This window comes from Bombus fervidus, chromosome 10 (assembly GCF_041682495.2).
Source record: "Bombus fervidus isolate BK054 chromosome 10, iyBomFerv1, whole genome shotgun sequence".
NCBI classification, from domain to species: Eukaryota; Metazoa; Arthropoda; class Insecta; order Hymenoptera; family Apidae; genus Bombus; species Bombus fervidus.
Window position 1 is genome coordinate 8,673,807 of NC_091526.1, and position 14,433 is coordinate 8,688,239.

A 14,433-nucleotide genomic window follows, 5' to 3' on the forward strand; every position below is an offset into this window, starting at 1 on the left:
AGTTAAGTGCTTTCCTTGCTTCAAGCGGTCTACAGTGAAGAAAGTTACAAAATACAATAGAACGTTTGTTAAAATATGTGGAAGATGTGTATCTAATCTAGTCGTTGAGTTATGTTCTTCAGTTCGTCTTCGAGTCGAGTAGCCTTCTTTCTGCACTCCATATTTCAAAATCATTCGTACTATACTCAGTCACATTTTTATCTGCCACTGAAACTGTCTCGTAGTAAGCAAATCTCCTCGTCTTATCCGGAGATAGAACAATAAAAATTTCCACATTATTAAACGCAATCAAAATATTCATAGCAATCATATTCGTATTCAATAACAGGAATAATAACACTGTAGTAGTCCGCTATTGATCTCCAAGTCACCAAGTACAAGAGTATCATCATTGACCTTAATAAGATTCACAGTCGAGGACAGTTTAAGGCTAACGGTGGGCCTTGTGAATCAACCTTTAAGAGCGCCACTGATCTGGTTCACCGAGGTTGGCGGATAACCTTATTGGGTCACTGCTAGTGGTAATGGTTCGTATAAATCAGCCATAAGTGCTCCGCTAAGCTAGCCTACTGAGCTTCCCAAAGAACTGTAGATCACCGGGACGTATCTATCAGACGCTACGAATTAAATATAGAATGCAGTGATTAAAGAAAATTATTAAGGCCAGCTGGGGCAATTTGTGGTGTTCGAACGATCCCCAGAGAGAGGAAAGCTTTATCGTTGCGAATTATCGTGCAACCATTACACCGTTAATTGGTCCGCGATTTTACTCATTGTTTTGCCGGATGTACACCAAGCTAAACCGTGTTGTTTCATCGTTTCGTTATCGACGTGTATCAACGATATTAATTACCATTCTTTTTCAAACGATAATAACACTGGACTGTAACAATCGTCGGTAATATTCTTTTTCCTGACGAAATCGAAACTTTTTTCTCTCGATCATCACGGTTTGCCGGTGTTGCATGTCTGAGTGGCTCTAAGAGCCGATTGTAGCTTCAACTTTTACTCGACGAAATCGATTCGTTAATGTGAAAGTCTATCTGTTGTCATGGAGACAGAAAGAGAGAGAAAGAGAGAGAGAGGGAGAGAAAAAGAGAAGTTGGCGTTACGACTACCATGGAATGATCTATAAGCACGAAAAGTTGCAAAAGTGCCTCTCCAACTGGCCTAGCTTTCCTGAAGGAACTCTTGAAAATTGTCCTGTATCCTACGCGTTTCAAAAGTCGATCCTTCTTCGAGTGCTACTCGTCGTACTTTGGAAATGTTTCGGCAGTCATTAAACCGATCGATATTCGAACATTCACGTACATCTTCATGATGGTGTGTATGAGCTAAAATACATATAGCAACCAGCTGTGGTTGTGGCGTAACATTTTCTCACCACGTATCGTTCGAAAAGCTCTTGCTTCGCTTGACTGTATTGTTTTGAATCGCGAATAGAATCACAAAAGAATAGTATTTCATTACGGCAGTCATGAAAAAATCTCGAGCACGTTAATTGCCGCGTTCAGATATTTCGCCCAACCGGGGGATTGAATTCGTTTCGTCGGTTTACGATAATTTCGACATTTCCAACATATAGAAATGTTGATAGACCGAATAAAATCTTTCAGCCGAATCGAAAATTTGAAACGATTTTGCAGCCGCCCTTCGTGCACTCAACCATGTTGTACGCTCTTTTTCAATAACACAAGGACAAGAATGGATTCTCCTGCTTCAATTCCCCCAGAAAATTTAATAATATCGCAGGAAGACGAGCTTGGGACCAAGCGAGGGACGACGAGAAAAAGAAAAGGCAAGGGATGAAATTTGGAGCCGTATAAACGGTAGCTCAGGGAGTCGTTAGGTATTAAACTTCCTACTAACTTTAGCGCCATGTTGCCTATGTGCACCAAGTACATATATATATATATATATATATATATATATATATATATATATTGTTATATATATATATATTTAAAAATCTCGAAAGTGCTCGTGAATTTTCGACTAGAGACGACATATTGGTGCACCGGGATTTCTACGGGCAGAGAATAACGTTAGAACTTATTATAGCTGTGACTTTGTGTCTTACTTCATAAGTCACTCGCAATTTTGACCATATTGCTTCTACTATCAAAAGAGGACTCGTAGCCTCAAATGAAATACGCAGTAGATGAAGAAGATATTTGAATACTTACGTTATGTCTATCATATATATATATATATGATACATATTGAAATTTCATTAGCATTGTAATGAGACTCTACTATCATGATTATACTACAGTATATTAAGATAAGTAAACTAAGATGATAAACTACTCGACTATTATGGAGAAGCTTGAAACAAATCTAAAAATGTACACAGGAGCTACAAGATATTTAATGCAAATATATGTTTCACAGACGTCATAGAAGTATTTAAACAAGCAATTAAATACTGAATTAAGTTAACAATTCAGTGGGTATATGCTTTTAATAAATGTTCTGCAGCTTCTACATTCATCTTCAGCTTGCAAATTTTTCCAACTGAATCACGACAGTCGTGTCTCATTACACTGCCATGAAATTTCAAAATGTTTCGTATAATACGTGCGATATATACACAAAGGTATTCTATTATAAGTGTTTCAATTTCACAGTTTATGTTTCTTTGAACGTGTTTGATACAAATGTTCTTATTCGTTCAACAACAGATTATCTGAGAGATTGATTCTAATATTCGAACAGTACTTTGAAATTTGAATAAAACATAAACCCACTGCCACGAATTTCAACGATGAATATTCGAAGCTCTGTCAGACCAGAGATCATCGATTAATGCCAAGCAACCGAAAATCCATCGATAGCCTGCCACTCTAATTAAACGCTTAATTGGCTGTACCCTATTCGGGTAGCCAATTAACTATCCTTGATACCCATCCTCGACAAAGGACGAGAACGGATCGTCCGCTGATGTCCGGAATCCGTCGTGATCTTCTGGCCACGAGGCGTCGAGTAGAACAGACTACTCGAATGCCGGGGAAATTGTGTAAACCGCAGGCTGTAGGCTCTAGTACGCCGGACGTTCCATCGACCGTGAACCAAATCGCGTTGACAAAGATTTATATCTTCCCTCTTTATCTCTGAACCGTCTCTTATTTGCATTGGCCAAGGAATTTCCAATTGCTGCTATTGTCTAAGATTTACTGAGCCCGGGTCATCGTAATTTTCAACAGCGTTAGGTATAGCGCTCATACTCGTGTATCGTAGTCGGTTGAAAAGCTTTCTGGAAAAAGGGGTCGTCGAATAAAATGGTGAATTAAGTAAATTGCATTAGAAATTTTCTATTATTAGCTTAATTTTTTTTAATATCAGCTGTGTTCAAATTGGTAAACTGATGTTTTATACGTACTTACGAAATAAACAGGAATTTTATAATAATTCAGCACGCTAGATACCTATACAGGATGTGCAATAATAATTTATGATTATAAATTATTTGTAAATAACCCGATATATGTGCAAACGTTCAGAGAAGAATTGAATGGCTCACAATTAATTATTATTTAATTATTTATGCAATTAATTATTTGGCAGAAATCCTATGAGAGTTAAAAACGCTTTTTCAAATGCAATATATTAACATAATTTAATGAGCAACCCGTTATTTCCTATAAAAGATTATGAAGCAATTTAATCGATTGTTTTCTTGTGCCGTGTTTCCATATAGCTAGTAAATTAGAGATTAGGATCAGATATATATTTATGATAAATGTTATACTGTAAAAGAAGAAGGACAATTAATGGAGAAATTAACATGGAATCATAGAATGTGAATTCCATTGTGAAATAATATCTGAAGAGCCATATATTTTGATAGGACTGTCAAATATTTTAAAATCATGTTATTCGGTATCAGAAACGTTCGTTTGTAGACAGAATCAACCATCCCATCAGTGATATGAATTTCATGCGGTTATCTAATAGTAAATGGCCTCATGTTGTATATACAGGCATGTTATGCGACTTTAGGAATTAATACCGATAGTATGCGATCAATCGCGATCGATCTTGGCGAAGGAATTACTGTCTCTCCAATAATCTAACAATTACAGTACTGAAAATCACCTGATAGATTGATCGAGACATTCCTTCGATGACGTTCCGTTTGAATAATTCTACAAGCTAATAACTGACTTCAAAGTTACAAAAATAACACTGTGGAAAAATAGAAGTTTCAACAAGTATTTAATTGCCAGAAAATATGAGAGCAATCGCCACAGAAAGCGATGAATTTTCGTCACGAACGAAATCAGCGATAGGATGCCAAAAAACCAATTTCGGAAAAGGAAAAGGGAAAGGAAAATTTATTAGTTTCCAATGTACACAGTCGAATGTAAGCTCATTTTTGTCTCATAAAGTGCTTCTATCTATTTTTACCGCTGGAGCATCAGACTTGTGCAATTGTAGGAAAAAACATTAAACAGGATACCTGTTGGCGATTCCTCAAAAAAAAAAAAAAAAGAAAAAAGATCAAGATATTGATCTTAGTCGATATTGGTAGTCGCAAAGAACCATCAAGTCGAAAGCGCGCCAACAATGCAAGTCTCAAGGAGCCAACAGCCATAATCGAAACCTTTACGTCGTACTAACGACTCTAACTTCCTTAGCGAACTCTAGTAGCTCGACTAAATTCCATCATGGAAATTTCAACAATTTTAAAAATTCCCAACTTCGAACATCCTTCGTACTCGTTCAACTACAGCCTTTGACCGAAAATGTTAGCGTTGTGCTTCGTTTCGCTCGAAGCGTATAAATCACATTTCCATCTTTTAGAGAAAATAAATTTTCCAATTCTATTACCCGGTCAACTAATTAAAAAATTATCTGTATTTAATTTTGGGATCAGGTACATGTTTCTTATTCGAGAGAGCTTTGTTCGATAAACGTTCTACTTCATCTATTAATTTTTCGGTTTGACAGTTTCTTCTTCGATTTTCTGGTTAAATCTTACGTTGGGGGATGAGGTTTGAAGGGTCGGTTATCCTTCCACGACAATTTAATATTAGGACATTAAACCACGAGAATCTTGCACGCACGTGGAGCTCGACGCCTTATGTAATAGATTTTGGCAACGTCAAGCGATGTTCTTGTAAGCACAGCTGAGTACGCGTACACGTGCCCGACGCCATCTGCTCGTGGCATGTTCTTTGCATTCACGTATGGGACGTGTAATATCTTTATTACGTATTACAGCTTCTGGAACCCCTACTGCTTCTCAAAATTCAACCTCATCCTGGCAAACGTGTTCAGTCCTTCTGTTGACGCGTTAAGAATAATTGATGTTAGAACTTATCATCTTTCAAGATATCGCGGTTACTTTATAAATTAAAATTCCCATCGTGCTTTTAGCTATTTCTTTTCTGCTTATAATTCTCAAGAGTCAAAACTTATACAGTTCACTCAAATAATATTTCAATACATTACAAATACTTCACATAGAATTAACGAATACATAAAAATCGCGAAGAAGAGCAATCGTGATAAAAGCTCGGAATGTAACCATCTAATCGGACGTTGGATACACACAATCACGGTTACGTTCGAATAATTATACGTTATGGTGCTACTTAAGAGTAAAAAGTGTCCGATTGGTGGCTAAAGAGCGTGGTAATTAATAAAGACGTTAGCTCACTAGTGCAGGCCGGTGACGTAGAAAAAACCAATAATCCGATAGTCTACGCGAGACATTGATTTACGAGTGGCCAGTTTCATTACTCTTTCGTTCTGGCTAACGCTATCGATACCTTTCTCCCTTCGTATCCCCGTCCTCTCTATCACGAAAAGTCGCATCTCCGAGTTATAATCATAAATCTATGATTGTGCGTTACCTTAGGAATCCACGGCAAAACCGGATTTAAACTGAGAAAGAGTGTTTTATTTCTGTTTCAGGAGAACGTACGGAAGCCATGCAACGTGACGCCGGATACGTCTCTGGCGGATGTGACGTCAGGCACTGGGCCGGGCTTCTACTTCCGTTCTCGTGGTTTCTAATACTCGCACGAAACAGCCAAACTTTCCTGCAATAGCGCACACTACGACAGTATTTCACGCGCGTTTCTCTCGTCCTGTCCCTATTCTCTCGTTCTTCCCGTCGACGGGAGAGAAAGTACCTAGAAATTCGACCAAACAGCGAATAGATCGTAAGTTAGATACGTAGGAATTATTGATAAGAGGGTAACAAGGAGCCATTACACGTAACAGAAACGCCGCCATGGTGTTCCCATTTGAATTTCACAGCCAACTCGATTTACAGAGATTATTCGCAGCTTACACGGCGTGCTTGATGAAATAATTCTGAAATTCATTTCGAGATTGATTTGATTGAAAAGAGAATTGATTCCGTTTTGGAGAGCACAGGTGGAAAACATGATAGGTAGATTGTGTATATTTATGCAAATTTCTATTTTTATGAATACGATTAAAAAGATGGAAGCTAGCGAAAAATTTGCTTTTCCTGCTATATGTTATAATTGGCACTGCATTTTGGATATTTTATACATTTTTGCGCAGTACGCGTATTCCCAAAGTGCAAAGTCAATTCTGTTCGCAGTCTAACAATGAGTTTTTATAAATAAATAACGATTATCGTCATAGTTTTACCGTGTGTTCTTCGTTCTTTTCGGCTACGGAGTTACTTCTATCGTATTGCGTATTTGGCAATAACTAACAAAACGATGCATAGAATACGTAGCGATGATGATGAGTTGAGTGGAATCGATTAGGATAGTTTAACAGCAATCGGCAATTATTGAAACACTAGAGAACATCCGCGCTTCGCGAACCACTCTGTATCTCCGAGATTACTTTAAAAAACGACGCATCGCGATGGTTCGTTCTTTTCTTTTTTTTTCTTTTTAATCGGAAGCAAATTTCAAATATTTGAATTTACAAAACGACGGTGTGGAAATAACGAGTCGTTTAGTCGGTTCACAGTACTTTCCACGTTACTCTTCCTTCTTCAATGTTGAATTTCCTCACGACGTGGATATTCTCTTTAAGAATTATTAAGAAGATCGAGCAATCCGGGGCAATTCGTCGGAAAAAGTGGTAGAAACGAGAGTCGTTGAAGGAACCTTTGGTAAATTTATTTTTTACGTAAATAATTCAGTAAGTGAGCCGCAGCGGCGATCTGAGAACAGTGTCGGAACGTCTTTTTCACTACGCCCTTGCAATTCACGACGCTTCTTTGAGCGTCCCTCTTCAAGTCAATGGGATTAAAGTGGCCGAGTAACGTCAAAGGATGTGCAAGTAATTTGATATCCTGTATCTTAACTCCGCCGATGCCTCTTTGCAACCAGGGAACACCATTAATGAAATTTTTTTCTTCGTTCGTAATTCGATTCGTGGAACATGAGAAAAATAACAGCCGTTTGCGATAATTTTACACGTGAACGTCGCGTGGCTTTCAATTATTTTACCACTCAGATGTGGCAAACAAACAAATTTTCTTTTATTTCTCTTTCCGACATTTTTCTGTTTTATTGTTACAGAAGTGGATAAAAGAATGTTTAAAATTGGAAGTATGAATTAGTAACTTTTATGCTAGACGTTCTTTATCGTATTAATAATAATCATCTATTTTTATTTTAAGAAATGGAATCTTCTCAAATTTCGAAATCTACACTAAGAGCAATTAGAGGTTCGATGAACAATGCAAACATAATTCAATTCGTAGAATTATAATGTGCTTTGTGACTGTGTATCTTACAAATTTTCTTTACCACGTTATATGTTTAATATGATTAATTTAATTCTCAGAAAACGACGGTTTTTCTTTACAAAATTGGTCAATTTAGTCTCGATATAGCTTGTTAAATGTACAATTCGCAGTTATCCTCGCTAGTTTCAGGTTTATTTACGAGCGTACCTTAACGGTCTTAAACGGTCTTAAACACGCACAATTAACGCCACGATTAAGATAGTATTTATTATTACGATACCTTAAGTAGACCTTTGATCATTATTGAAACGAATTTGTCTGTATATTAGAAACAATAGGTTTATAACGGCACAAAGATATTTAACTGTACCTCTGAAATATTTAAACACGCTTTGTACGATATTTCTAAAATAAAACCTTTCGAATCGCATACTGTATTTCATTACCTGTATCGCTATACTGTATTTTATTTTAATATATACCAAACATAATCCTTGAACACGCGAATATTTAAATATGGTCTGTGCTATGTTCCCAAACTAAAGTCCATTCCAAACCATATCTCTAAACACATGAATATATGTATTTATAAACGTGTCTTGCAAAATATTTCGAAACTAAAATTTCCAGAACGACATCACCATACTGTATTTTATTTTAATGTCTATTACCTGACGCATCCGTAAACAGATGAATATTTAAACACGCTGTGTACGATGTTCCTAAGATAAAACCTTCCGAGCCATTTCACCATACTACGTTTCACTTTAACATGCTAAAACCTTTAACACCGGCTGATTGAGATGAATTTCAGAGGGAGGGAAGGAAAAGAGATAGAAGGGAACTTCGAAACGAAATTCAGGAAATCAGTAAGCCCGAGACCCAAGACGAAGGGAATGTCTCGAGGTTCAAATCTACGCCAGTTCAAAGCTTGAAAAATCGTTTCACAGATCGCGGATTTTCCTCGTTCTCCAACACTTTGATGTGTTATGAATTACAAATAACCCGGGACGGAGGTTTTTGAACGGTCGGATGCCAGGGTGACGAACAGATTAAATATTTGATCGTCCCGGTGAATTGCGTGTCGTGTTACGAGAATGTAACTTGGGGAAGGGAATGTGCTACACCCTCTGTTTTTTACCTCCGGTCAGACCCTCCGATACGCGCGGGTCAGACCCGTTACGTAACTCTTGCCGGCCTGGTTTTACACTTCACCACGTCCTTTTTACACGGTCGACACCTCGCCAACTTAACAATATCCTGTAACGTTTCAACGCATTCTTCGACACGCTACTATACGTCCGAATACTAATAAAACCGTGACGACATCCCTCGGTATTATGGATCGTTCGTGTCAGAAGCTAAACACTCGGGATAAATGACCTGGACAGAATGTAATAAGAGAATAATTGGTCGAATGAGTGTGCATAAGTGACACGTGAAATACTTCTTTAGAACGTTGCACTGAAATTTAGTAGGGAATTTATAATTGGCAAGAAAATGACGGATTCTGTAGATTAGAATTTTGAAAATACTCTCGAAGAATTTATAATTTTGCATATAGTTTACTGTTAATTTCTAATAAAGAAGGAATTTATCAAGCTACAAATCTGATGATTATATTGAAGATTTATAGGAAGTAATACTGTAAGTTATACATTTTACATTGATAGTAATTAAGTTATAAATCATAGTCATATCGGTAGTTATTAAATTATGCAATACAACACCCACATATTGTGTAGTTTCTAAATTACCACGAAAATAAAAATGCAGAGTTTCATGGAACCTCTCGAAGAATTTATAATTTTGCATATAGTTTACTGGAGATCTGTTAATTTCTGATAAAGAAGGAATTTATCAGGCTACAAATTTGATGATTAGATTGAAGATTTATAGAAAGTAATATTGTAAGTTATACATTTTACATTGATAGTAATTAAGTTATAAATCATAATCATATCGGTAGTTATTAAATTATGCAGTACAGCACCTCACATCGTGCAGTTTGTAAATTACCACAAAAATAAAAATACAGAGTTTCATGTAATCCTAATTATGGGTTAATTTGCGAATAGAATATTTTAGACGAGAATTTTCTAAAATTTCTTGAACGCAGGTCGTATCTTTAATCAATCACGCGGGGTAAGTTCATCTCAGTCTGGTTGTATGAAATGTAACAATAAAATCAGTCTGCTTGGGAAACGTTAGAGACTAAATTTGTTGAGGTCTGGCAAAAAGTTTGCTGGTCGTCTTGCACAGGCCAGTGACACCGAGGGAAGGGTGAAACGGTATTCGGCGAGTAAGGGGGTGGGACCGACTGGTTGGAGTTGAACCTGGATGACAAGGCTCTCAACCGGAAACAGTTACCACCGGTAACACCACCACCAGCGTGGCAACTTCAACTACAGCCACTAACCAACCTTGTCCGAACTTGAAAAATAATTCAGCACGCAGTAATGTCCTGAATATAAAATTCCCGAGGAATCAGCCAATTTCGAGGCGGAAAGGGCGGATCGGGCTTCCGCTGAATTTTCATTTATAAATTCTGAGAACTTCGAGTCGGATCTCACATAAAATTGCTTGAGGCTTCGGGGCCACTGTTCGTGGATGGATGGAAAGCGGTTAAAGCTAGGTAGGTCTTCTAAATTAATCAGTGCGCCGAAGTGGAATTCTTTCGGATTTAACTTTCCAGGGAAGTTAAATAATGGCCGATAATAATCACTTATGTCACGGTTCGATTTAATTCTCGTGGATCGAGCGATGCGTTCAGCTCTACTGTTCATCCATGTTCTGGTATAACGATATAAATGTCCAAATAAAATTCGTTACACGATGATCTCATACACGAAATATGCTGGTTTTTATTATCAAAAAAAACTTTGTGTTCCTAACTCGTTCCGTGTTATTGCGTTTGATCGAAAACTTTTTACCAAGGGTAGTATTTCTAGTAAATAAACCGTATTGTATTGGCGATACAGACGAAATTTGTTTGTGAATTATTCGTTTTATCTACAAAATATAAAAAATATATTTCTCCAGAGGAAATTGATCTTATATGGAAAATATCGGATCAAACACGGGGAAACTTCAAGACGACAAATCGACAAATCGTGTCACTGAGTGTAACCACGATGCGGATTGGAATTCGCGAACCTCAGGATCGTCGTTTAAAGTATCCCTTTAAAACGACACGTAGAATAAGGATAAAATAACGCTAAATTTACGACCGGCCGTGAATCAACATGCTTTATGATTGTTCGGGTTGCGGATGATAAAGGGCGAGAGAGCGGAGAAGTAGGTAGACCATAGAGGTCGAACGAAGAGCTCGCACAGTTCGAAAGGGCGGAGAGGGTAGCAGGGTGAAAATTGGAAAACTGCATTGTCCAGCCGCTCTGTTCCCGTGGGACACATTCGTTAGCAGCATCGTCCACCGGCAATAAATTTCGCGTATCTTCTACATTCCCGTCTTTCATCCTTGCTCAAATTAAAGATCAACTCGATCCAGCAAATGCAGCAATAATAACAACAGCAACCGAGGATTCTGTATATATGTATGGAAAACGTATCGGTTGATTAACCAATCGGATAAAAGGAAACACGGTGGTTCACGAAAGTATTTTATGAATACATTAGGTTGTTATATAAAACAGTTTGAACGTGGGGCATATAATGAGATATTGCCATTGAGATAATAATGCTAAAAATCAGGAAAAAATTGGTAAAAAAAAAGTATAGCTCACAGAGATCACCAAAGTACTTGGACGGTCATACATAACGTTATTGTACTATTATAATGTATAATATTAATGTATTGTAATATTAATATGTAACATTGCAAAATTACTATATTATTATTACTTTATATAATTAGTTGTACTATTTGTTTATTATATGTATGTTTACGATAAATGTTTTAGAAATTCTATATAATAATAGCTTCTAATAAAATTTTAAAATGTTTTGTAAAAATCACATAATATGTTCACACAAATTTTCTATAATACGTGTTTGAATAGCATCATTGTTCCACTATGTGAAAATAAACGTAAATTAATGGAAATGATAGTAGAAAATGGTACGATTGTTATTCGATAGACATGGGAATTATGAGAAACCAATCACGCGTGTAATTAATTCCTTTCGCTGAAGCGAAAAATTCTCGCGTTTCAATCATGAAACGTTGCACGATCGGAGGAAATGACAATCAATTTTCAGTGTCATTTGCCTCGTTAACCAGCAAACGAGCGCGTAAGGATTGCATTTCCTATAAAAAATGTTTGTAATCTTGCTTTGTTGACGCGCGATTCAATTCCGCTGTAACGAATAAACAGCGGCAAACGAATGTTCCATTTCCATCGGGCGACTCTCGGCCGCGTTCACTCCAATTCGATACAGATCCGAGTGAATGGCTACGAAAAACTGGGCCGATTTAAAGCCACCATAGCATGGGTGCAGTGCCGAATTTCGTTAAGTGACGCGATTTCGCTAAAAATTCAATTTACCAAAGTAATCTACCGTGCTATGGATATCAATATTTCCATCAAAAATCGACGGAAAATGGTCTGTCTTGGAACAAGCATAAACCGAACAATTTGTCAGTTATTGCGTAAAATGTTTTCAAAAATAAAAAAGACCACGAATATAAAATTGAAAATGTTCGATTCCGATTAAACATTTTCTTTCATAGAATAACGAGATTTAATAGTTTATAACGATCGATACATCGTTGAAGATTCCAGTGTTTTCCAGTCAGGGACGAAAAGGAAACGAGAATTACGTGACCAATAAAAGCTATACGCCATCTTGGGCCGTTAACCTGCGATTCAGTTTCACTGTAACGAATAGCCAGATCCGAAACGCTTGCACCTCTGCCACCCCTTATGTGTCTCCCGAATCGCACGCGAAAAACCGGAATTGCTCTCGACTATCGAAAAACAATTAAACCCGTAAAATATCGGCAAACAGGACTCGATGGACGGCTGATATTTTATCAGTCGTAGCTTGCAGCCGTTTCTCTCAACTTTTCCCACCGGCTTATAGGAAATATCTAACGATTCATTTCACTGTCATATTCTATACCTTCAATTTTCTTTGACGAATAGAACATTGATCGAAAAAAAAACAATACATCGAAATATTCCACATGTTACGCTATTTCGAAAATATTCATCGTCGTCCATTTGAATAGCAAGAAAACACGATTTTCATTAGATGGAACCAGTTGGTAATTGCCTATCGAACGTTCGTACGCAATCAACAGAGATTATGTGACACGAAATTGGTTCAACGACCGTTTGAAAAATATCATTCGACCATGGAACTATTAAAAGATGAAGAGTCGCGTACAATTTTTCGCAATACACATCCCCTACCTCCGAAAAGTTGGCGAATATGTAAAATTAATCCTCTCGCGTTCGTATTCAACAATCCTCTCGATTTTTTCCATTCTTCTTTTTCCTCTCTTGTATAGTATGTTTTGCTGTTTAGTTGGTGCGTGTACACGTTCAATTCTACCAATCTCTGAATGTCGAGTTTCACGCGTGGAAATCACCTCGTATGTAACTTCCACGCACACCAGGCCAATGGGAAACGAATATCGGAACAAGGCTTCGAGCCATCGCGAACACGATTGTTTTCAACTGCTATTGCGATTAACGATCCGAATATTTTCCAACGAATTTCGAACTAGTAAAGAAGTCAAGAGAAAATAGTAGAAAGAAAAATTGTAGAACGAAATACGGCAGCTCAGATAACTCGAATGACCCTGTTTTACTATATTATGAGTAAGGGTACAATATCGAATAAAATAAAGTTTAAATTGCTAAATATCGCATATGGCTACCAGTAACCCCTTACCATATTAGGAAGAATCGTTAATTCCGAAATTTTTCACTTTTGAAGATTCTTTTGTCCGCTGCTGTACGAGCCAATGCTTTTTTTACAGTCACTGTAGATTACTTCTAATGTTCTAATTTCGAATAAATCTTAATACGCTTATCCGAATCGTTGATAAATTCTTCCTTGGTAAAGTTACAATTTCAAATGCTTGTACCCATAACAAGAGAAAGTAGAGTTCACAAGAAACGTAACTGCAAGGGTAGAAAATAAAAAATTTCTGTCGATGGAAAGGGCGAGAACATCAAGAGATGTAAAAAGAGTAAAATGGAGAAAGGTAAGTTTCGGTAAGGGGAACGAAACTCGGAATGGCACACGTTTCCACCATTTCATCCCTTCTTTTTCCCTTGGTCGATTCAAGGGTAGGTTCGACAGGACCGCGGCGAGTGATTGTATCGAGTCCTGGGCTACCTGAGACCTGTACGCCGTTATTCACGCGGCGAATAATGTCGAGAGACACTTCGGGACTCGGTCGATTGTTTTTCGGCGACGGGCGAAATTGATTACTCCGGTGTCTGGGGAAATATGACGTAATGGCGCTTTGTCGTAAGCGTATTATCCGGGTGTCCTCTTCTTTTCTGTAATTTTTTCTTTTTTTTTTTTCCCCTGTCGTTCTTTCCACGAAACCAAGCAGGCTTGAGAGATTGAATCTGAAAATGTTCCGAGGAGAATTTGACATTTGCGAGATTAAGTGATACTTCTTGCGGTTGCGTTGCCGTTGACGATGATAAATCATCGGGATCGAATTTTCGAACGGTCGGTATCGTCGGAATTTTTAGGTTGAGTACCATCGATCACCTTTCTCTTTTTTTCACCCTGCTCTCTCTCTCTCTCTTTTTTTC

The 14,433-nt window shown here is 37.5% G+C and overlaps 1 protein-coding gene across 2 annotated transcripts in view; it reads left to right on the top strand.

Moving 5' to 3' along the window:
* Positions 1-8,123, top strand: part of LOC139991477 (zwei Ig domain protein zig-8) — a 117,332-nt gene extending 109,209 nt beyond the window's left edge. For both annotated transcript variants that reach the window (XM_072011580.1, XM_072011581.1), the window contains one exon: positions 5,923-8,123. In XM_072011580.1, coding sequence (XP_071867681.1) covers positions 5,923-6,059 — 137 coding nt within the window. In that variant the 3' untranslated portion in view covers positions 6,060-8,123. The remainder of the gene's footprint in view (positions 1-5,922) is intronic.
* The last annotated feature ends 6,310 nt before the right edge of the window (positions 8,124-14,433 follow it).